Source organism: Brachyistius frenatus, unplaced genomic scaffold, assembly GCF_029030835.1.
Source record: "Brachyistius frenatus isolate BFR_SWC_R1_liver_20210118 unplaced genomic scaffold, ASM2903083v1 Contig_127, whole genome shotgun sequence".
NCBI lineage: Eukaryota > Metazoa > Chordata > Actinopteri > Embiotocidae > Brachyistius > Brachyistius frenatus.
In genome coordinates this window covers 345,621-369,518 of record NW_027210726.1, presented here as the reverse complement: position 1 = coordinate 369,518, position 23,898 = coordinate 345,621, and the positions used below count along the sequence as shown (strand labels likewise).

The 23,898-nt window shown below is 44.5% G+C and overlaps 1 protein-coding gene across 2 annotated transcripts; it reads left to right on the top strand.

The window, feature by feature from the left end:
• Positions 1–551: 551 nt before the first annotated feature.
• Positions 552–23,643, top strand: serpinh2 (serine (or cysteine) peptidase inhibitor, clade H, member 2). Of its 2 annotated transcripts, none has more exons than XM_069714164.1 (5): positions 552–689; positions 1,322–1,941; positions 7,575–7,667; positions 8,227–8,459; positions 21,735–23,643. In XM_069714164.1, exons 2-5 carry the CDS (start codon positions 1,329–1,331, stop codon positions 22,038–22,040), a joined length of 1,245 nt encoding a protein of 414 aa, XP_069570265.1. In that variant the 5' UTR covers positions 552–689; positions 1,322–1,328; the 3' UTR covers positions 22,041–23,643. The 2 variants fall into 2 exon arrangements, with proteins under 2 accessions (XP_069570265.1, XP_069570266.1); XM_069714165.1 differs by lacking the exon at positions 552–689 and adding an exon at positions 894–1,097.
• Positions 23,644–23,898: the final 255 nt, after the last annotated feature.

Here is a 23,898-nt window from a genome sequence, read left to right as displayed (position 1 = left end):
CCCCCCTCCCCCCCCAACTGAGCCAGGAACAAGAGGCTTTATTATCCCGGCCAACCCACAAAGCTTTTTTCTTTTGAATGTATGGAGAAACGCCTCATTTAAAGCAACTGGTGGATTTTTTTTTTTTTCGTTTCAAAAACCTGTACCAAGACCAACATTACATCCACATAATCCCTGCCAAACTCCCCGGGAACGACTACATTATATCCCCACAAGGATTTAGTGATATTTAATTATGGTTTTGTAAAGCATAAATGTATTATGTCTGCATAAACCAGTTGGCTACAGACTTAAAGCGACCCGTACATTTTTTTCTCCAGTGGTACGCTTTCCTTAATGGGTTTAAACGGTTATTTATTTATTTTTTACATGTAGCTGCGTATTTAAATGTAATGTGTATTAAAACAGGATTATAAACCGCACACAACTACATATATATATTATTATATTATTTTTCTATCATCCAGCTTTGGTTTTTAGCCTGCCACTTCAGCAGCTCGCCGTAGCTGCTTTAAAAGGAAGCAGGGAAGAAGTTAGGGGGGGAAGCAGGAGTCTGTCCGGGGGAGAAGTTGAGGAGACTGAACTTCCTCTTGTGAGCTGCCACGTCCGAGCCCGACAGCACTTCCTCTGGAGCTGAGCTGGAAGGACAGCGGTGAGGAAAAGAGAGGGACGACGTTAATTATTTAACGGTAAATTTAATAAACACACGCTTTTGCTGCTTCTCCCCCCCTCCCCCCTCCCCTCCTTGTGTCATTTGTCGTCGCGAGGTCCGAGCTCAGCCGCGCGCGCGCGTGCGTCCGTCACTTCTGTCACCGCTTCGGCCAAATGAACGAACCTCCTCCTTCACCGTGGTCGCGAGGTCCTGGATCTGAAACGCTTTCTCGAAACTTCCTTCACGTTCCCAGTTAATTGTGACGCGCTCGTTTTTGCCGCAGCGGGTGAGATGATTCTCGCGCTGCCGCGGTTAGGAGGAATTTACAAAATCAGGGTTTACTGCTGCGGCGCTGTTGGAGCAGTTCACACAAACCGGGAGTTTTAACAGCGAAGAGCCCCGAGGCTGTGTCTGTACATCTCAAAACATGAACAGTGTACTACCGGTAAGGCTGTGAGTGGATGTTGCACTGTAAAAAAAAAAAAAAAAAAAAAAAATGAAGTCAAAACACGTGTAAAGAATAAAGCTGTAGTTTTTTTTTTTAATTTGTATTATGAATTAGAGAGGTAGCTACATTCTTTTCATTCCTCTTATTGTCAAGCGCGCGCGCGCGCTAATCCAGCGCGAGCAAATCTTTACGCTGACTCCGCTTCCTGTGCTCTCCTCCAGGTCCACCATGCCGGCCACGCTCCCTTTCTGCCTCCTAGTTTCCTTGCCAGTTCTGCTGGTCCAAAGCAGCGCCACTAATTCATCCAAGAAGACCCCCGAGGCCCCAGCCAGACCTCCTCCCCCGGGTGGCCCGAGCTGGACCCTGGGCCTGCGCCTCTACCGGGCCCTCCGCTCTGACCCGAGCTCGGTAAACACACTCTTCTCCCCTCTGCTCCTGGCCTGCTCGCTCGAAGCGCTGCACGAAGGGTCCGCGGGTGACACTGCCGGCCAGGTGCGGGACCTCCTCGCACCTCCGTCCCCCGCCGTCGAGGCGGGGGAGCTTCTGTCCCGGGCGTTGAAAAGCTTCGCTGAAGCGAACGGAACGAGCTTCCACTTGCACGCGTCCTCGGCTGTGTTTTCGAAGCAGGCTCCAGCGATCAGCCAGGCCTTCGTGACGGGGAGCCGGAACAGGTTCAGGCTGCGGCACCAGACGCTCGGGAAGGGAGACGCCGAGGCCGACCTGAAGCAGCTCCGCGCCTGGGCGAAGGCCGGCCGCGGTGGGCTGGAGGGAGCTCCCGTGGAGGCGGAAATCAAGGCGCAGGCTGGAGCTCTGATCGTGGCAAATGCTCTGCGCTTTAAAGGTATGTAGAAACAAAATATATTGTACGTAATCATGCTGGGCCATTTGTCAGTGTGTCTGAAACAATCCTGACTGTCACCCTCAATTACGAAAACCTATTCTTGAAATACTTAATTATGGCCAGCGTCCAATGGTATAACTGGTTGCGGTATAACTTCCTGTTACATGGGAGTTTTTCCTTCTCCCCGTTGGAGGTTTTTTTCTCCCTTTTTTTTTTTTTAAAGGGGAGTTCATCCCTCCTCGCTAACATGGGAATTGCTGATTTGTTGGGTTCATCTTAATGTCGTTGTAAAATTGTGTTTACTTTAAGTACCCTGAAATAACGTGTGTTGTGATGTGGCGCTTTTGTAAACCAAATTGACTCGACTTGGATGGAGATGGGTAACAGCAATAGGCTGTGCAGTGACGCTGCCATAAATCCCCGCACTTTAACGGGGGAGTCCTTTGGAGTTGTACAGTCGGTGTGTATTGGAGATGTTTGCTGCTTTGGGTGACAATTGTAATATGTTGTGCAGTATTTCCTTCTAGTGTTCTGACAGCACACAGATCCGGTACGCCACCGTGCCCACTCGGTGGTGTGTGCCAGGCCCACCTGTGTGCAGCCCTCACGTGTTTGTGTGTGTGTGTGTGTGTGTGTGTGTGAGTGCGCGTGCGCACACACACGTCGCGCTCCAGCTGGTGGACGCAGCAGATAAAGGATGATTCTGGGGTCCATCACTGAGAGCTTATTCATCTTCCGTTGGGGGGCGATGTGTCATCTTAAATAATTGAGTAACAAGTGTCCAGACTCTCTCTCCCTCGGTGTCGTGCCTAACATCTGTGCTCGGAGCGCTCCAAGTCTGCGGTGGCACAGCTTGGCTCGGCTTGGCTCGGCTCGGCTCTTTGTGACAGGCCGCAGTGGTGGAAAGTAGTCAATGTTTCTGTACAAATGCAGTCGGTTAGAAGCTCCATCTGTGATTCAACAGTTGCATCCCAAAAACATGTCCATCTAATCCTTATCTGGAGGTCGTTGGAGCACCCTGAACGTGCCAGGAAAGGTTAACTTTTTCGGGGCCCGTCAGTGTATTTTAGTTTATCACGAGTCAAAGAAACAGCTTATCTCCCATTTTCATGAAAACCTTTTAGGAATATAATTTTCCATCTCCCTCTGCCTCAACATTTGTACGCCTGCTGACGTTGAATCTCATTTTTGTTTTGCGGTCCCAACAAAAGATGATGACGTGTTAAATATATCCTTCTGTTTCCCTCGTTCTTTTTCTGGCGTTTTTTTTTGTCTCTGTTTTTTGTGCTTTTGTCATTGTTTATCGCGCCTCTGATCTACCCCTGTCTCCTCTCCCTCTTCTTTCCCACATGTCTCCTGTTCACGTCCTTATCTGTGCCTATCTGCCTCTCTTCTTTCCGTTTCCTCCTGCAAGTACTCCTTTTTATTAGGTGCAAAAAAGGCAAGTGAAAACAGGTTGCCAACAGATAGACAGCCCTCCAAAAATAACATTCCCTGACAGACTATACATTGATAAGCAATTTAATTAATTTTCTTTGTTTGATGTTTTGACTTCATTACGAAATTAGTTTTTCTGTGAACCGACTGTCAGTGGTTGGTTCATTAATTTTGTGGAGGAAATATACAAATTAGATTGAACAGCAGATTGCAGCACACAAATTAGATTACAGAAAATTGGATTCCTTTATTTTGATTTAGAATTTAAAAGTGGTCGATAGTTTTCTGCTCTGAGCTGCGTCGGGTTCTGTCCTAACTTTTTTTTTAAATTTTTTTAGTTTAATTCCAGGTTCCTAAAGCAGTTTATAGTATGTGATAATGTAATGGTCTCGGAGATGGAGCCGATTTCTTTTCTGGCACTGAACCGGCATCTACTTCCTTGCCCATTTTTGTTTGTTTCACTTTAGTTCCCTTTAGTTAATTATTGAAGGGGAGAGAATACAATAAAAAATAAAATAAAAAGCTCTTTGCTGTCCCTCCCTTCCTGGGATGCACACAGAGCATTCAAAGAAAGGGAAGGTCAGGACCAATTAGTAGTGGAACATGTTTATAGTAGATAGTAGTAGTGATAAAAGCAGAGAGGACTGGAGAGGGAGAGGAGTAAAAAAGGAGAGATGTGTGGACGGGAAGGGGACGAAGAAAAGCAGGGGGGGGGGCAAAAGAGACGGGAGAAAGTAAAGGGTGTGAACTGAGAAAAGGAAAGAGGGGGAGGGGGAAGGGGCTGAGAGATTGACAGACGTAGTGGAGGGATGTAAAAGGCCTGCCTTGGGAGTTCCAATCCACACCGGTTAATTAATTCAGGCTTTATTTTGGTCTTCAACAAACACTGGCAACAGAAGACAGAAAATATTATTATTGAAATAATACAGTGAAGAGAAACTTACACAGGGTAATGAAACTTGAGGGGGTTGGGGGGGTGGGGAGGAGGGCCAGAAAAGGAAAGTCAGAGCAACAAGTCTTGCATATTTAACCTCTAATAACAGCCTCTGAAACAACCACAATCAGAGGTTGATGAGCGAGGAGTGGAGCCGGGCTCATCGATCCTCCGCTGGATTCTGCCTCTCAAGTTTACTGTATGAATTGGGACGAGTGTGAGCATTGGATTTCTGAGCTGTTCTATTCTCTCATTGTTTATTGCTGATGGATATTAATGGCTTCAGGTTTCAAGTGATTTCTCTGCAGCGGCGATGTCGTATGCGAGGAGACAGAAAGAAACTAGCTGCACACGCGCACACACACACACACACACACACACACACACACACACACACACACACACACACACACACACACACACACACACAGATCAACACATTCTGCTGTGCAGGCTTGTTGATGTCATTAAATCCCTCCCCGGCTTTCACACATGCACTCGCTCCGCCGAGGAGATTGTTCATCATCATGACATCATTCCAACAACACGGGTGCCACTTCAGGTAACCATCAGACTGTTGTTTTTGAATTCCACTGCGATCCTGTTTCTCTCTCTGTGTGTGTGTGTGTGTGTGTGTGTGTGTGTGTGTGTGTGTTACAGGAAGCGGAGTGAATGTGTGTGACGTGTGCGAGCGTGCCCCGGGAGGAAAAGAATCACATGTCGCTCAGCTGTGATTTGTTACTGGCCGGGGTCCAACGGAGCCGGCGCGGTGTTTGGGAAAGACACCACTTGGCTCAGCGCTGAAACAATTAGTCACTTAATTGATCGACAGAAAATGGGTCAGCATCAGATTTGATCATCATTGAAGCTGTTTAAAGAAACAACAGTTTTATACTTTCAGCTGAGGAGTGACAAAGGCGACGTGTCTTCTCTGGCTGTGGAGCTTTCCACGGTCTGAAAATAATAACATAGACGATATTATCTGGGGAGCCGGATGGAAGTCATAGCAAAGACGAAATAATAAACAGTATTTCAGCATCTGTTGCCCTTCTTTTCCTCAACTTTTCAGCTTATCAATTACAATCTGTATTTAAAGATAAACAAAATAGTTTGGCCCGTTCTTTTATGAGCTATTGTGTTGACGGCATTATGCGACTCCGCCACTTTTGTCCAGACTGAAATATCGAACTACTGGATGGATCGCCATGAAGTTTTGTTACAGGCGTCCACGTGCCCCATAACATGAATCTTAATGAGCTTCTAGCCTTTAGCGTCACCGACAGGTCACCATGACTTTACTACTGAGTATTAATTAGTAAATGTTAGCAGAAACACTGGAAGGCTAATCTGAGATTAAACCTGACAAACAGTACACCTGCACAGCATCGCCCCGTTTAGCGTGCCGCTGTTTTAGCTCCGTGTGCCCGACTTGTAGAGTTGCTGGCATGCCTGTATACTTTTGTGTTGTTCAGTTATGGTTTTATTGATGTATCTACAATATTTCTGGCAAAGATGAGAAGAAAACAAAACTGCCCCAAATTTCATTCGAGACGCATTTGTATTTTGGTCATGTCCTGACTGAAACCCAGTGGATCTACACCATACAGACTGATGACAAGTAAAAGGAAAATCCTGAACGCTCGATCCGCACGCTGAGGGGATAAGGCGGTTCTGTTACCTGTGGATTCCACCAGGCGCGTGTCTGCCATGTCACGTGTGTCATGCTGTTTTGTTTAGTTCTCTGTACAGCTTCATTCTCCACTGGGAGTGATTTAGAAATGCTGTATCTGCCTGATTTTGTTGACTTCCTGTTATTTTTCCTGGATTCTTGTGCTTCTACCGTGGCAAAGTTTTACAGGGTTTTGTAAATTTCTCTGTTGAAATCATACGCGCGGTCTATAATGGCCACGATCAGCTCCAGTGTTCGTGTCAAAGCTGGAACTTGACGCAGACGGTCCTGGTGGAAGCTGAGGAGCATTTTTCTGGCATGGTTTGAGTCCACATGTCCTGCAGAGGGAGGAGTCACTGCAAATCAATACGAAGCGGTTCTGAGCGATGACCTTTTATCTGGGATGACAGTGCCTCCGTCCTCAGGGCTTAAAGTATGAAAATGATGTGAATCGTGTGCTGTAGCCTTCACAGTCAGCAGATCCCAACTCATTTGAACACCTCGGACTGACATGCTCTCGACCAATATCATCAAAACATCAAATGAGAGAATATTTTCTGGAAGGATGATTTTCCATTGATTTCCAGAGACTTGTAGAATCAAAGTCAAGGAGCGTTGAGGCGTCCTGGCAACACGTGGCGGCCCAACGTCTTACTGAGATACTTTATGTTGGTTTATCCTTTAAATTCTCACCTGCAGTGTGGGGGAGTTTTTCCACTTTCTTTACCAGTCTGATCATCATTCCCCATCACATCTGTCTCCATGATGATGCGTGAGGCATTTCCTTTTGACTTTCCATCGAGAGACAAATGTAAGCGGTAGTTTGTGAGACACTTTGTCTTGTTCCCTTCTGTTTCTTTGAAGTGCCCCAACTTGTGGATGTCACCCTGTGCTCTGGGAATCAGCAATTATATACTTTTTTTTGGAACAATACAGACTTAAAAAAAATAGTGAGGTGCGCTTTTTTCGATTAAGTACTATATAATAGAAGAAAAAAAAAAAAAAACAGTCTCCAGACTTTTAATATTGGCAACTTGATTCAATTCTTTTGTCCTCCTTCCCTTCCACCTCAGCTTTGTGTGGCAGCCCTTTCAAATAATCAATCAATAAAGAGAATAACCATTATTTCTAGCCACAGCTGGCCTCGGGTGTCATTCACAAAGAGCCAAATGGGTTCAAGTAATAATCTGTCGACCTCTGATGTCCCCTGCTCTGTTGAATGAGCCAGTGGCTTTGAGAATGTGTTGTTAGGTTATTACAACAGTAATTCCACCACTCTTAGCCCCTCTTAAAGTGACGGCTGTCAGGGGGGTTAGCAGGGCCTAGTGGGAGTGTGTTGAACAGTGAACAGGACACTGTGGCCTTCAGGACTTTATAACTGCCTCAGCACGGCGCTCCAACTCAGCAGCCTTGTACATTTGTTTAATGGGCGTGACATATCATTGATTCATGAACAGTGTCAGTGCATGAGGGCTATATGTGTTTTATGTACATGGCATTGTTAAACTCTTTCACCTCTTTGAACCATTGATTATTTTCTTCCTTCATGTTCATACTAGGAACTCCATATTTAACCAGGCTTTCTTTGTTCAGGGCTGTGGCAGAGACAGTTCAGCGACGAGAGCATTGATGGTCGCATCTTCTTGGGGAAAAAATACACCAAAGTGAAGATGATGCACACAGCAGGTAAAAAAACAACAACAAAAAAAACAGTCTGTCGCTGTCTGCTGTTCTGATTGCCAGCAAATAAACACAGCCAAAAAGGAATCAAGCTCTAAAAGGGCCTGAACATCTGTATGGTCCAATCTGCTTCCCTATTATTTATCACTGTGTACCTTATGATTTATTTAGCATTCTTTTCATATTTTATGCATTGTCTTAAAGTCACAACAAGGCAGAGGGAATCTGCTGTGAGAGCAGTGGAAGATGTTTGCGAAATACATTGTACTTTTTTTTTATGTTACTTATAGTGTTATTTTCAATTCATGAAACAGATTACAGCATTGATCAGTTGTCATCCTTTCATCGGGTGCATTCACTTTCTGTCTGATGCCAAAGCAACTCTACTGTTGCTCCTTCAGTTCATTTATAAAGGAGGGAACTCGGGTGGCCGCAGTGACACAGCTGAAAATCTGCAGTTGGAACTGCTGCATTGAAATCCTGCTGAAAAAAAAAAAAAAAAAAAAAAAGTGGCATTACTGCTTCTCCCCTTGACTCTGTGATCTTCCGTCGTCCTCTCTTCCAGGTTTGTACCGTCATCACGAAGACACCAACAACATGGTGCAAGTTCTGGAGGCGCCGCTGTGGGGAGGCAGGGCCGGCCTCGTGCTCCTGCTGCCCTTTCACGTCGAAAACCTGGCAAGGCTGGACAAGCTGCTGACCCTGGAGCTGCTGTCCAAGTGGCTGGAGAAGACCGGCGTCAGCAGTGTGGCCATCTCGCTGCCCAAAGCAAACATCAGCAGCACGCTCAGTCTGCAGGTTGGTACAACAAACATGCTCTATTGTGAGATTCCTGATTGATTTTAATTGTACTGGTGATGTAGACATAAATAGATGTAACTTTCTCTATGATGCACAGACATATTGTACATTGTTAAGACTCATATGGTTCATACTAAAGCCGGGCACACACTGCCTGCGTGTGCGTGTGGGTGGCAGCTACCTGGCTGCACTGCTGTGGCTCTGTGTGTTTGCGTTTGTGTGTCTATCCTTCTGCTTTGTGTCCCAGTGATAATGTCTGTCAATTATCAAACGTTTTATTACATTTCATGATGAATTCAATTTACATTGAGTTTCGTGTTGTGATTAGATTAAATATAAATGAAGACAGTGAAAAGCAGCTCTTTGTTTCGGGGTGAAAAACAACTTGTCATGCTTTACAAGATGTATATAAGCCTATACAGGCTATAGGTATATAGATATATATATATAAACTCACCATCTGATCAAACAGCCGAGGCAACTGCATCCCATGCTTTTTCCCTTTTCCAGTTATTTTTTATAAAACATGTTGTGTGGGTCATGAAGCTCTGAGATTTTTATATCCAGAATGAGTTCCGTGTCATCCATCATTGATGAAGGGTCTATGGGATCAAATCAGGGTTGATTTTGTGCTTGTGAAATGATGTTCGCAAATAATTTCACAGTCTGCACTTGTATTTCACGTTTTGTGTGCATGTAAAAAAAATGCGCATGCTCGTATCTGAATGCGTAAGCTTGTAAAATATATATTTTTTTCTCACAAATTTAAATCTGTGAATGTGTGAAACTGTTTTGCAGCTGGAAACATTATTTTGTGTATGTGCAAACAAATTTTGTGCACACAGATGTAATTTACACGTGCAAAAACTGTTTGTGCAAAGACAAAGTCTTTAAGAGGGACACACACATTTACATACTTTTGTGTGTGACCCCGAAGTTCCAGAAACACAAATTTCCCACCTTCAAGTGTGACAGTGAAGTTACAGACACGAGCTACAAAACATGAGTACGAATTCAGCACGTTGCCAATCAGCACGTTGCCGGCTGACCGTCCAATCGGGTACAATCACAGAGCTGAACTCCACACACATAAGAAATGCAGTGTGGTGCAACTCCAAAGCCTTTTGGCTTTGTCTTAAACTAGGCACAGGGCACTCTGATTCTGGCTGCTCTTAAATGCTTATAAGTGCTAGTAGAAGTTTGGGTTCATCTTATATCTTGAAGCCCAGTGAGGATAATCACAGTCACTGATGTCCCATTTCAGAATCATGTCAAAGAAAACTTTGAGATTTGGTCTTTCGTTCGTCCCGTCCCTTCCTTCCTTTTCCGCTGGTGTTCTTGCTAATGCAGCACAGCAACATCAGCTGTATGTCCCCTTTTGCTGTCTCTGGCGAATCCTTGCAGTGAGTGTGGACTACCAGGTGCCTCATCCTCTCCAGAAGGAGTCCATCTTGAATAAACCTCATCCCTCAGCCACCCTACACATGTGTTCTCAGTCTAGTGGCTCTCCAGGTGTTTCTATGGGAATAATGCTTTTTAGTTTGTCCTTTTGATCCATGTTCCTTGCATTTGTACTCAGATCAGCGGACTGAGTTGGCTTTGCAGTACATTAAATGTGTAGAGGAGAGCTTTTTTAAAAAAAAAAAAAACCTGTAGAGGAATTTGACAGAGTGGATCCCTACATGCAGCCTCAATTGTACTTTTTCTCTTTCACTCGTTTCCTGTGTCCACACACTGCAGCGTTTTTCACTTCACCTGATACGCTTTCTCATATCAGCCAGCAGAGCAGTCATCACTCTCATTGTTTCTTTGCCTTCTTCATCCTGTTCTTTGGTTTTGCCGTGTCTCTTCTTTTTTTCTCTGCCTCTGTGTTGGCCGGCTCCTCTTCCTGAATTTCACTCTGCTTATCTTGGTTTTCTTTCTCTTCCCATTCAAGAGGAATTCTTCTCTATTCACGTCTGTCTCTCCTCCTCCTCCTCACTTGGCTCGGCCGCCTCCTCTCTCTGTCCTTCGCCCTCGCTGCTCTGCATCCGTGTTGTGCTGCGTTTCTCGCTTGTCATGTCTTCCGCTCTTGTTTTTTTTCTTCATGCGTACTCCACCTGTGGCCTCTGTTCCCTGTCTAGTTTTCTGTCTTCCTCTTCCGCTGCTTCTTTTAGTGCTCTTAGTAAGTGAAGCAGTAGCCCGGCCTGCCCTTTTCAGCTCAATGGAGACTCCGGTAAGTTCAAATGTCACTCCCTCCCCCTCTTCTCCTTTCTCCCCTAAGCTGATGGACACCTAGCTGTACCATAGCATCAGGCTGGAAGAGCCTTAAGAAGTGAATCAAATCCTGGCTGCTACAGGAGGCAAAAAAGGGACCTGAGGATGACCATGACCTGCACTTCCTCTGTGGGGTCCCAAAGCTTCCCACAGACCTCCTTTTGCAGGAGTACAAAGGTTATACCACAGCCCAGCTGGCAGTCCAAATCTGTGCCCTTGGTGCCCCCGCAGCCAGCAGGTAGCCAATACTGTCGGGAGAGAAGAGACTGGAAGCAGCGCCAGGCCGACAGGCAGAAGCTTAGTGGCAGCTGATGCTAATGTGAGTGCATTGGGGTTGTTAAGGTGCACACAGGTCAAAGCGGAGGCTGCTAACCGGGAGGTTTAAGAGTTGTCGGGCCGGTGGAAGAGCACAAGTATTTGACGAGGCCACATGGTCTGAAGCAGAAGCAAGGCAGCACGCAGGTTTCTAGAATTACACAGTATTTTGTACTTGACATCTTGTAACTGTTGTAGGTTTTGAAATTTGACACACCCTGTTTTTTTTTTGTTTTTTTACATGATCCAAATAGTGATTTAAGGGGTTTGAAAGGCAGGACTTTCCACAGTATTGGCGTTAAAACTAAGGAAGCAGTTACAGAGTGGAGGTTCTTCCTTCACAAAGTACAGACACTAGCACAGAAACCTGGCAGCAGCCAAGTTTAATTTTGGTCTGCTGTCAAGTTACCCGCAGAATTCATGTAAATTAGTGACAGCTGATTTGACCTTTGGAGGGAGATGTTTGCCATTTAAACTGGCAGAAGCTGAAGTCAGCGCTGGCTTAAAGTGAGGAGCTGCAACATGAATGTTTTGTACCTCGTTCTTAGCTTGTAAGAAAGAGAGGAGGGAGGATTTGGTCGTTCTTTCAGGCAAGTTGGCTGTCATAAAGTAAAGCAGGAAAAGGTGAACAAAACAGAGACTGTCATTTAAGAACTATCCATTCAAATATTCTGGGATAAGATACAGTATAACTTGAGACATCTGTAGTACTCAATGTTACCCAGCAGTAAGATATCAAAGATCCCTTTCAGACATGTTTTAACATGGGTGTAAAACTGTCTACTTCGAATAATAATTTGTGTCTGCTTCGATTTTTCTTTAAAAAAAAAAAAGAAGAAAGTATTATCTTCTAAAAATTCTTAAAGTCACATCTACTCCTTTTCACTCATTAAAATTCCAGAATCTATGAAAAGAAAAAAAAATTTTTTTCTTAAGTTTAACTGTCTAATATACGATTCCACATCAACACTACTTCTGTAAATTTAATCGGACCTGGATTTTTTTCTCTTTGCTATTAATGAAGTAGAGTCATACATACTTGGAATTAGAACCAGTTTATTTATGCTAATTCCACCTAAGTTTCCACAATTCCCATTTTCTCGGAGCCTCTTCCATATTTGTATTGGCTTTATACGCTTGCTCTGCTGCTAAAATTTGCATCATGTCCAGTCTGAATACACCCAGACAGATCCAGTAGTAGCTGGTACAGCAGTTGTGGATGAATGAGAAAGACTTACTAAGCGAAAACTGAGAGGGAGAGGTTAGTTGAACCTGACAGACTCAGAGGGCATGCCAGTAAAACCCATTTCCCCAGGGCAGGGTACACAAGCTGCAACCTATTACTACGTCCTCTTTATATGTACGTGTAACCTTATCATGGACTGATGAAATCCACTTTGCCCTCTTCCTGGTTTAACAAACATCTCTGTAGAGCTGTACTGCCATGTTACTCTGCTAGCCATGCCCCGAAGAACAAGCTTTTGACATTAACATTGTCAGGACACTCTGGGGAGGAGGCTGTAATCTGCAACTAAAGCCTGAAACAACTCCTTTTGACACGGCTAAGACTTTGCCAGGGAAAGAGCACAAAACATACTGTAGCACAAATCCTCTGCCTCTACAACACTGTGTGCCGGACAGAAGAAAGGAAACTCACTTGTGTAAATAAGTAAAAGTAGCCGTACAGTGCTTTCATTATGTAACCTAATTATGGAAAAGCACATCACTGTTTTTGGCCCCTGTTTGTCTGACTCCTCACGAGTTGCTCTCTCAGGATAAAGAAGTGCATTTGAAGAATCGTTACGAAAGGGCTCATCTCATTGCATGTCTGTCTAACCCCCGTGGCCAGTGACTGCCTGCCTCTCTGCCTGCCATGTCTTCGCTGGCCATCATGTCTCTAATTGGATCAGGCCAATAATTGCTCATCACAGTGTATTAATACTGTTTACCACTCTGACTGTCAGTGCCTCGGACGGACTCTTCAGACTAGAGGGCAGCATCTGGACCAGCAGAAGATCGTAGTCGTGAGTGTGTCTTGTGCGCAAGGCAAATGAGAGCAAACCAAATCACGCAACTCGGGGTCATGTTGAGCCGATTTCCCTCCTTCACCTCTGTCCTCTGTGTCATATCAGTCCCACAGATCTAAAGCCTTTTTTTTTTTTTGTAGGTCTCACGTGCGCCTCTAATTCGCGATCACCGCGCGACTGCGCCTTGGCTCTGCTGACCTAAATAGGAGTGACATTCCCCAGGCAAGCGAGCGGGAGAGGTGGAGGACGACGAAGGGGGGGGTCAATGATTACTCAGGGACAAGGTGAAAAGCATAACGAAAGACTACAAATAGAGTTTTGGGCTTTTTTTTTTTTTTTTTTTCCCCCCCCCCCCCTTTCTCTCTCGTCGTCCCACTGCTCATGGTGTTTTCCTCGGGTGAAGGGCAGACTGTGTCGGGGTCTGTAGCCAGAGACGGAGAACCCTCTTAACAAGCTTGGCCCAGAGGTCACTGAATAAACCACCCTCATCGTTCTTTCACTCTCTCTCTATGATCCACTGCAGACTAGGACACACACACACACACACACACACACGCACGCACACACACACACACACACGCACGCACACAAATGGCCAAGCTTGGGCTCCATTCCAGCTATATCTCCAATTGGTGACTAAGACATATGAGTGTGCACCAGAGAGCTCACTCAATCATCGCTAATGAGGTCAAAAGGCCATCAAATATTTACAAGAGCGCACTCCGCAGTACACCGTGTCGAGGGGCAGCTAGCATCGCCCCGCATCATATGAATTAATCAGATGTGTTTCATGGCCATTAGTTAAACATCTCACTAAAATCTAAGGCTTCTTTTACTCTTGTTATTTATTTGTGGTTAAAATGGTCTTGTAGCATAGAAAGGCTGTTCATGTGTGAAAGAGTGAATGAGACACGGTGACAGTGCAACAGAGGTAAAAGCCTCATGTAAATAAGATACCAGTAAGTGTAATGCTGATGAGACTCAATAAAGAGATGGAGAGGCTTTGAAGCCTCTAGAGGGCTGTGAGAGAAAGAGAAAGTTTTATTTTTTTTTTAAGTTTTATTTTTAGCCTTCATCATATGTAACCATCAAATGGAGCCGTGTTGACGCCACTGCCACATATTGCATGCTTGAAGCCACCCACACAGGATGTTAAGGGCAGTCGTGAATTAGGCAGAGCATGTCTGTGGTTGTTTAAGGGAGCAGCAGCAGCTTAAAAGATTCATTTGTTAAGTGTTATTGGTAAACCAGAAGGAACATGAGCTTTAATCTATGCAGGAACAGTGGAGGTAAGGCAAGTTTTACAAGGTCTGGGTATTGTTCAAAATATTTTGATACCAGTACCGATAACCTGACGTCAATACCAGTTTTTAAACAATACTCCAAATTTCCGATACAGTTTTCATACAGTATAGATGGACACGATGTGACCTAGGTTCATTTCTCTCACTACAATTTCCATACGTCCTCTAAACACCTCACATACAGGCTATTGTTAGACGCTACAATTTACCAAGTGTCCATGAATGCCTCGCCTGCAGGCTATCGGTAGATGCTACGATATACCGATGTAATGTAGGCCCTAATGTTACACCTAACGCAGGTGTAAAAAAAAAAAAAAATGTGCGTAGCCTCCGTGACATCATAAGTTTCCTGAACGGCGGTTTTGAAGCTCATTGTTGGGGGCTCTGACAGTTACCCTATTGGCAGTGCCTGACTCCGTGCTAATCCAGAATTGGGCAAAGAGGCGGTGCATAGGTGGAGCCGAATGAAGCCGGATGACTGAAACGACACAGAGGAGATTCTCTCTGTCTGTGTGGCGCTGGCTGATGGTCAGTTTCAGAGACATGAAGGCAGCAAACCCGCTGTGATGGGACCTCAAAGCAGCTCTACCGGTTGGGGCATTTTAACATGCGGACCGGTGGGGATTCAACTGCTTTTGCATCCAGCCTCAAGTGGCCATTCGACGAACTGCATGTTTTGAGGTCTTATTTTATTAAAATTTTTTTTAGCCCCAGAGGTTGATGTAAGCTGTGGGTTCATGCTAGTCGTCACTCAGTTACTGCAGCACAACTCTGACAGGTGTGTGATTATTGGCTGGTTATTGTCATGAAGTTGGCGCCATGATCGATTGGACCAGGTGGGACCTGATTCGTTTCAGTCAGGGTCAGTTGGGTGTTCACAGTACGGAGATATAATCATACAATATGTGGTGTGAGGCGTTTTATGGAATTAAGCTCATTTGTCTTCCAGTCCAATCAATTCCCAATGTTCTCATAAAGATTTTATTAGATTATTTCTTTTTGGGCACAGTCACCTTTATTACAGACATTTGATGATGGTGAGGAGGCAAAAAGGAAACCAGGGTAGAGAGAAGGGGATGACTTGCAACAAAGCACCTCAGCCAGAACTAAACCAGGGACGTTGTGGTTACGTTATGTGCTTTAACCATTTTACCACCAGGGCGCTAACATATTTGACATTTGCAGCTGAAACTGGGGACATTGATATCATATAGTTGGGGAAAAATTAGGGGCGGCCAATAAAATTAGAGGTCAATAAATTGAAAGACAGAATATAAATGCAAGTGTTTTGATAAATGGTTCATCATTTCAGTGATTTAACAGGTAAAATGTTAAACTCTGTGATTGCAGAACTTCTCATCAGTTTTCTCGGTTGTTGGACAACACTGGAAAAAAACAGAAAATATGAATATGTAAATATATGTGCCCTTCATGACTTCACTATTTTCTGACATTTCATAGAGTTAATACTCAATCACCCTATAGTAAAAAAAAAGCCACTAGTTTAAGCTGTAAATAGATTATTCAATTATGCCATGAGGATTATTTATTATCCGGTGTATCATGTTTTATTTTAATGCGCAGCTTTGCTAAAGTTCACCTTCACTCTAAAAAAAAATTCACTCTCTTGTAGCTCTCTCTGAACTTTACATTTCTTGTTGTCATTTCCCCCTCATCCGCTACCTCATCTAAATGTCTTTTCTTCTTTATTGTAAAAATAATTAGCAAATGATGCCGCTTTTAGTGGATGCTGATTTCTGTTTTGTACAGGAACTGTAAAAAAATGAGTTCTTGCAGGATTTAAATAAGAAACAAATAGACTTTATTGTACCCTTGGGAAGTTTGTGTTGGCTCAACTGTAGATGGAAAAAAACAAACAACAAATGCAATATGCAGTTCACAGACATAAAACATCACACAAGACAATAAAAGAACAATAAGAAGAAATCAATTTAGTTACCCCCAAAGTACATTCAGTGCTCCACACAAACAAACAAACAAACAAACAAACAAGGCATTTCAGGATATTTCAAAGATTCAGGCTACTTGTTTTTGCCTGCAGTTTGACTGTCAAGATACAAAACATCTCTGGTTGTTGGTGGAAATGATGTGAAGTCCTTCTAGCATTTTAATCTTAAGGTCTTCCCTCAGTTCCCATCCCATAGTTTGCATGCGGCAGCTGGAATGACAAGCAGTAGTGTCCCCGTTTGAGCTTTCCTTTTCCTCCCATCTTTCTTTCTTTCTTTTTTTTTTTTTATTATTATTTTTTTACCCTTGTCATTATTAAAGCTGCTGTGTCTTTTTTAAAATCATCTGCAGATAGAGCCGTAGCACGTTCCAGCTGCCACGGCCCGTCACTTTAAAAAAAAAAAACCTCACAAGCACACCCAACAAGCTACTTAGCGGGCTCAACCATTGAGGGGAAGTAATGTGATGCTGAGTGCTGCACGCCGAGGGTAGATGCCACGCTACCTCAGGCCTGGTTAGACTGCACCGCTGTAGGCCAAGAACCCCCCCCCCCACACACACACACACACACACACACGTAGAAGAAACCACCAACTGACAATACCCGTGGCTCCTACTCGCAGACAAATAGCTCGTTGATGCTGTGCGCCGGCATCAGCAGTCCACCCAGTGCTGTTCCATCTAAGATTCATGTGGTGCGTCGGAGAGAAAGGGCAGCCAAAGAGCACCTCCCAGAGGTTTCTCCCACATATAATGCAGTGCCACACCTCTGTGGCGCACACGAGCCTCCACGGGCTCTTCTGACATCGTTTGCCCGTTTCCCGTCGTGTTGCAACCGGGTCCCTTTGTTTCTACTCTTTATAGCTTCAGAAAAACCCGCCACGTCTTTTGCCTTGACGAGCGGGAGTCGGAGAGGAAGGCTCGGTCATGTGGCGTTTAGTTTGTGTTCTGGTTTTTTTTTTTTTTTGCTTCATATTGGCCGCTGCTAGATTGGATCAGCGGGAGGGTTGCTTTGCCTGCGATTGGTTGTTGTGTTGTGGGGGGGGTTTAGCATAAACTACCAATCACAGCTGGGTAAGAGGTTGGAGTGTGCGTCTCTCCAGCTGATTCAACCTACAGGGTTCCTAGTGTTCAGGGAATTTCAGGGAATATTATCGAATATTAAAAACTCTTTTCCAGACAGGTAAAGTCAGGGAGAAATGTAATACTGTTTTGGGCCGAGTCGTGGAACATCAGGGAGTTTTGTTTGCATGTTTAAACTTTAGTTGCCATTTGTCAAAATGTTATATTTTCCATGTAACGTTGGCTAGTTCTTGACAACGCTTATGTTTGGTGGCATTAGTGATCACTAACAGATAATGAAAATGTAGCTTATTACGTTGCGAGCTAAATACCGTTAATGTTAGATAAATTCTTTGCCTCTGCAACCAGTATTTGGACATTTATTTGATTTCATTTATGTACCAGCTTGTTTTTAATAGAAATGTTGCCGTTTCTTGTCTGCTAAGCACAACGGCAGCCTGGTTTTCTGTTCATTATAGGACATTTAATCTGAGCTTTTTAGAAGAAAAAAAAAGTCTGTGGATTTTGACATTTGACTCGGAGTGGGAAGCTTGAATCTCGCATCAACCCTTCACGATGGCTCCAAACTACACTGCAGGCTATATGGGTGAACAGGAAATTAAGAAGGAAGGACATGAGTGGCACAAAGAGAGACAGAATCAGCTTTTCCTCACGCACGCACGCACACACATTTGTCTAAAACAGCTCGAGGAATGCACCAATTTAAGCGTGTTTTCTCGTCAGATAAACCTTCATACGATCGCCGACGGAGGTCGAAAAGTGGTGGGAGCGCTGTGTAACCGGGGTGTGGGGCCCTGTCAGAGGAGGAGAGAAGGATGAGGTGGGGAGGCGAAAAGACTGAGTTTGGAACAGAAACGGGATAAAATAGAGGCACGTGGGGAACATGAGGGATGGGGATGCCAGGCAAGTGGCAGAGTAGTGGAGGAAGACAGTGATGTAGTGGAGGAGGGGGTGGGAGGGGGGGGTGTGCAAGAGAAGAGGACGAGTGGAGGAATAATGGATGAGGACAATAGAAGTGCATTAGAGTTGGAGGTGATGTGTGTGGGTGTCTCTGGAGCGGTGTGGAGGGAGGGGGTGGGGGGCGGAGGGGGCACTGCATGGAACGAGCGGGAGTGATAGATGCCTACAACTGTATGTCCACTGCTTCTTTCATGTTTAGCCATAAACTGAGATGATCCAGTGCAATTTCCTCTTGCAATGCATTCCCCATGGATTATTACAATCTCCCATTAGCATGCGCTTTTAAGATCTAAACTGGATTACTCTGAGCTGCAAAAGTGTGGTTTAGAAACAGAAGTCGAAGTCAGTGAGGCAGCGCTCGCGGAACATTTACATTTATCCAGACAGCACGACCAAATGATTTACTGTTGTTGTCTGTCAGTAACAGATATTTTCACGAAAGAGTTTAGTCAGCTAAAGTTCAAACAATGCTAAAAAACAATATTGTCACCCACTCGTCTTCCCGGCGACTCTCTTCCGCACATCCACACGCACACGCACACATACGCACGCACACACACACACACACACACACGCACGCACACACACACACACACACACACACACACACACACACACACACACACACACACGCGCGCGCACACACGCACACACACGCACACACACACTCCCACCCACACGTGCTCTCCTCTGGCCCCTGGAGAAGCCTGTCACTGTGAGTGGCCCTCTGCCATGGCAGGATAAACTACCTGTCATGACGACGACTTTCTGTGGAATTCATATCAGAGGCAAAACAAAGGAGGTGCCGAGGTCACGGGGCATCACTCTTAAATTATTCATCTTCTGCTTCCTCCTTTCCGTCTCCTCCCTGCCTGTCGCCCACTTTGTTCTGCCAGCTCACAACAAGGGCAACTGTCAGCCTCCTTCCAATCTCCCAATTTTTGGGGGGATACAAAGTAAATAAACATCATGGTTTAAAAAAAAAAAAAGAAGCCTCCCTTAAATGAAGTTACTGATCGACTGTTTTGGAGGGTATGTTTATGTTTCCGTTAATCATGTGGCGAGGTTTCGGGAAGGGCAGCGCATGTCTCTCCCTTCTGAATGTCACAGCTTCATGAAATTTTAAAATCTGCTTTCCCTCCCGCTTGTTGTTTGGTCTCCTCGCGTGCATAATTGATCAGCGTCCTGGCAGCTGCTCGGCCGCATACATTTGCGTGATGTCTCTATGAGGTGGCCATCAAAGAGTTGGGAGACTTCCCCTGGTGCGTACGAAGGGAGCGCGGGCACTTATAAGCATCGTCAGTAGGTGTTCCAAGTTACATCGCTTGGTCAACATCAGCTCCGGAGTCACAAGCATTTTTGTGACTCGTGCATTTGGACCTGAAACTCGAGCAGAGAGCTGGCATCAAATTTGGTGTTTTGAGAAACAGAAAAAAAGTTGCAAGGGCCTCAAATCCAGCAGTGTGAGCAGGTGTCTCGTCATGTTGGAGAACCCAAGTGTCATCATGCCATAGCTCAGGTCGATGGTATCGAATGTTCCCTCAAAATCCTCAAAACTGCTCAGTATAACTTGACATTGACGGTCCGATCCTCTGAGTTGAATTAGAAGAAAACCCACCAGGTTGCTCTGCTGACCTGATGCTCTTTTTTTCTTGGACAGGGATTTTCTGGCCCTCTTGAAATTGTAGTGCCACTCATAACACCTCGCCCCGCTCATTGCTTCTTTGCCGTCGACTTTTTATGGATTTCAAGGGGCTGGTTTCTAAAGTCCATGATGAAATTGCAAATGCGCCCATTTCCAGTGATCATAAAATCGCTTGAAACTCGGGTATGGAGGTTGATCAAGCGTGTAAGTGGGCAATAAGGGGTGGGCGATAAGGCCCTAAAATAATATTAAGATATATCTATTTTTGCGATAACGATATTCTTGACGATATGAGAAAATATAGAAAAGTATTTGATTATTGATTTTGATAACATACAATATTAACAAAACAAGTCTAATAGACTTCAATGTCTGCATAAATATAACGATATACCTTCAAATATTCAGAAAAAATAAAACAAGAATGACCTCTCAAGTTCTTTAGTTTGTAAACAGCAGTAAGTCAACATGAGATTCAGATCATGGAAACGGCGCCGAGCGAGGATTTGGAGGTGCAGCGGTGCAGGGTGATCAGCTGCAGAGCTTAGAATTACTTCCTTGCCACTGTCCGCAGATTCAGGGAGGTTTAGACATGATTTTCTGAAGGTTTGGGTCGACGTTTTTCCATTCATAAAGTGCTTTTGGGCTTTGTTGCACATTTCGCAACGAGTCGAGTTATTCACCTGAGCGCGTGTGTGTGTGTGTGTGTGTGTGTGTGTGTGTGTGTGTGTGTGTGTGTGTGTGTGTGTGCGCGTGTGTGTGTGTGGAGCGGGTCGCAGCCACCCTGTGTAAAGCACTCAGAGAGGAGGAGGAACGGACGAAGATGACCGCGACCGTCAATTAAACTCGCACTGAGCTGAAAACCTGTAGAATGCAGCAGCTTTCAGCCATGCTTATTGCTGGATAGGCTGGAGGGTGTACGGCAGTAGATTTCAAGCCTTGAATGAGCATCAGTTATAGATTTTCAGTGACACCACATGATAGACTTGCAGTGCCTGAAAAGTGTTGCAGCAACTTTGTCAACACACTCACCTAAATGAATCCCAACAGCAACCGTTAAAAATGAGTTTCTTCTATTTCCACCAATGAATAATTGAGGGTGAAAAAAATATATATGCACGAATGAAAGAAAAGTTGTTCCTCCATGCCTTTCCTCTTAAAACAGTGTTCTTGTTTTTGTATCTTCAGTGTTTTAAATGTTTTATTCAGAGAACATTATAAAGGCTGTTTTTGTGTTGTGACTGAATGTCCATCTGTTGACACACACACACACTTCTGGTGTTTCACGGTTCTATTCGAGGTGCGTCGAGAAGCCCAGTAACAAACCTAGAAAAAGCAGTTTTGGGGTGTATTTTCTTGAAGGTAAAAATGTAAATGTGTGCTACATGTGTCTTATTCTGAGCTGAAAACCTGTAGAATACAGCAGCTTTCAGCCATGCGTATTGCTGGATAAGCTATGATTATTATTATTAGGTTATGATGTCATTACGTCAACAGGTCTGAATATTTCCTTTATCACGACGATGTGAATTTTTTCTATTATATGAACAATCATGCCGGTATTATCGTGAACACTTTCTTATGGCACACCCCTAGTGTACGCCACTGTCTCTAAAGTTTTTGACCCACCTTTGTGTGTAGGATGGCCTCAAGCTTTCAGAGAACAGACTTATCAGCGGCCCTTAAATTCCATCACTCTGTCTTTCTATTCCAGAAACCGCTATCTGCTCTGGGCTTAACCGACGCCTGGGACCAGAAGGTGGCGGATTTCTCCGGGGTGTCGGACAAGAGCAAAGGGAAGCTCCACCTCGGTGGTGTCCTGCACTGGGCCTCCCTGGAGCTGGCCGCTCAGGCCGGGAACGGGGAAACAGATCTGGAAGACGAGAACATAGAAAAGCCCAAGATGTTCTACGCCGATCACCCCTTCATCATCTTTGTCCGAGACAACGCCACGGGAGCCCTGCTGCTGATCGGAGCCCTGGACCACGCCGAGGGAAAGGCCTTGCATGATGAACTGTAACATCCTCCAGCACCTACCGGCCCTTTTTTTTTTTTCCCTGTCTTGTCTCGTTCCCTTTTACATTCCCTCTCAAAGACTACACACTGGTGTCTGAGTGGAGACATTGTCATTCGCTGTGGCACACTATCACATCAGACTGTCTGGCTGTCATTCATTGACACTGCATAGTCTTCTGCTGACTGACACTGACACTGCCATACCTGACACTTACACAGTCACAGACACACGGTAACACCTACACAGCATGTTTAAATGCAAATACTGTACAATACATTACTGCAGCTGAGGGATGCAGCAAAAACACTAACTTTGAGAGTCTCTCGCTTTTCACACACACTCATATACACACACACACATTCAAGCACTCAATGATCACAAAACAAAATGACAAACGAGTGCACTGACAAACACCAACATGCTGACGAGAAGAAGTGGATACTCTGACAACACTTACAGCAGCATCAACAAAGAACTTTAACAAACAAGCTCGCGGTGACACTTGAAACCTCCCTGTCAGGCAAACACCAGGGCAGGTGTGTGTGTGTGTGTGTGTGTGTGTGTGTGTGTGTGTGTGTGTGTGTGTGTGTGTGTGTGTGTGTGTGTGTGTGTGTGTGTGTGTGTGTGTCTGTCTGTGGTGACCGACGGATCAAGTGTGCCCGTGCAGCCACTTTCTGAGCTGGCAGGGGTCCACGGCGGAGTCCCCTGGGCTCCATCTGAGGAAGACTGATGGATCGGCCAAGTGCTTATTGATGAGCCAGCTTAATGCTAATGACTGTAATGCGTTACAGCGCTTGTCAACAATACGGTGAGGACGGGGAGCCTTTTTAATCTCTTAATGCCATCAGGGATCAATGACACCATCGCGCCGTTGGTAGCAAGCATGAATGACATTGCTTGACTTAAATGTAATAGCTTAATATTTAGAATGATTACAGCTAATCGAGGAGTTGTTGATTTTCATTTATGCTATTTTTTTTTCTTTTTTAAAAAATTAGCAATGATAGTGGAAGAATGGTACATTTAAAAAAAAAAAAAAAAAAGGAAATACACAATCCTGTCTTGATTGATTTTACTCGTTTTCACTTGAAACATATCAATAACCTGATCCTTGATACAAAACAATCAATCAAACATGATAGTATCAATATTTAGTAGATGTGAATTGCCACTGCTCCATCTTTCTTGACAGCGCTGATAGAGGCTAAGACAGGAGGCTATTTTTACGTTGTTTTTTTTTTTCTACCCTGAACTGAACTGGCCGACACGGAGCCTCGAGGGTGTACGGCAGTAGATTTCAAGCCTTGAATGAGCATCAGTTATAGATTTTCAGTGACACCACATGATAGACTTGCAGTGCCTGAAAAGTGTTGCAGCAACTTTGTCAACACACTCACCTAAATGCTTCTCAACAGCAACCGGTAAAAAGGAGTTTCTTCCATTTCCACCAATGAATAATTGAGGGAGAAAAAAATATATATGCACGAATGAAAGAAAAGTTGTTCCTCCATGCCTTTCCTCTTAAAACAGTGTTCTTGTTTTTGTATCTTCAGTGTTTTAAATGTTTTATTCAGAAAACATTATAAAGAATGTTTTTGTGTTGTGACTGAATGTCCATCTGTTGACACACACACACACACACACTTCTGGTGTTTCACGGTTTTATTCGAGGTGCGTCGAGAAGCCCAGTAACAAACCTAGAAAAAGCAGTTTTGGGGTGTATTTTCTTGAAGGAAAAAATGTAAACGTGTGCTTGACATGTCTGATTCACAACATTCAACAAAACCCGCTCCTGTATTCCAGCTTTGTTCCTGAATTAACCCACTGTACAGTGTGTGTGTGTGTGTGTGTGTGTGTGTGT

Excerpts from the sequence above, each read along its gene's own strand:
- serpinh2 (XM_069714164.1), top strand. The coding sequence starts at position 1,329 with ATGCCGGCCACGCTCCCTTTCTGCCTCCTAGTTTCCTTGCCAGTTCTG. Across the intron at positions 7,668-8,226 it reads GAAGATGATGCACACAGCAG|GTTTGTACCGTCATCACGAA; the intron begins GTAAAAAAACAA and ends CCTCTCTTCCAG. Across the intron at positions 8,460-21,734 it reads GCAGCACGCTCAGTCTGCAG|AAACCGCTATCTGCTCTGGG; the intron begins GTTGGTACAACA and ends TTTCTATTCCAG.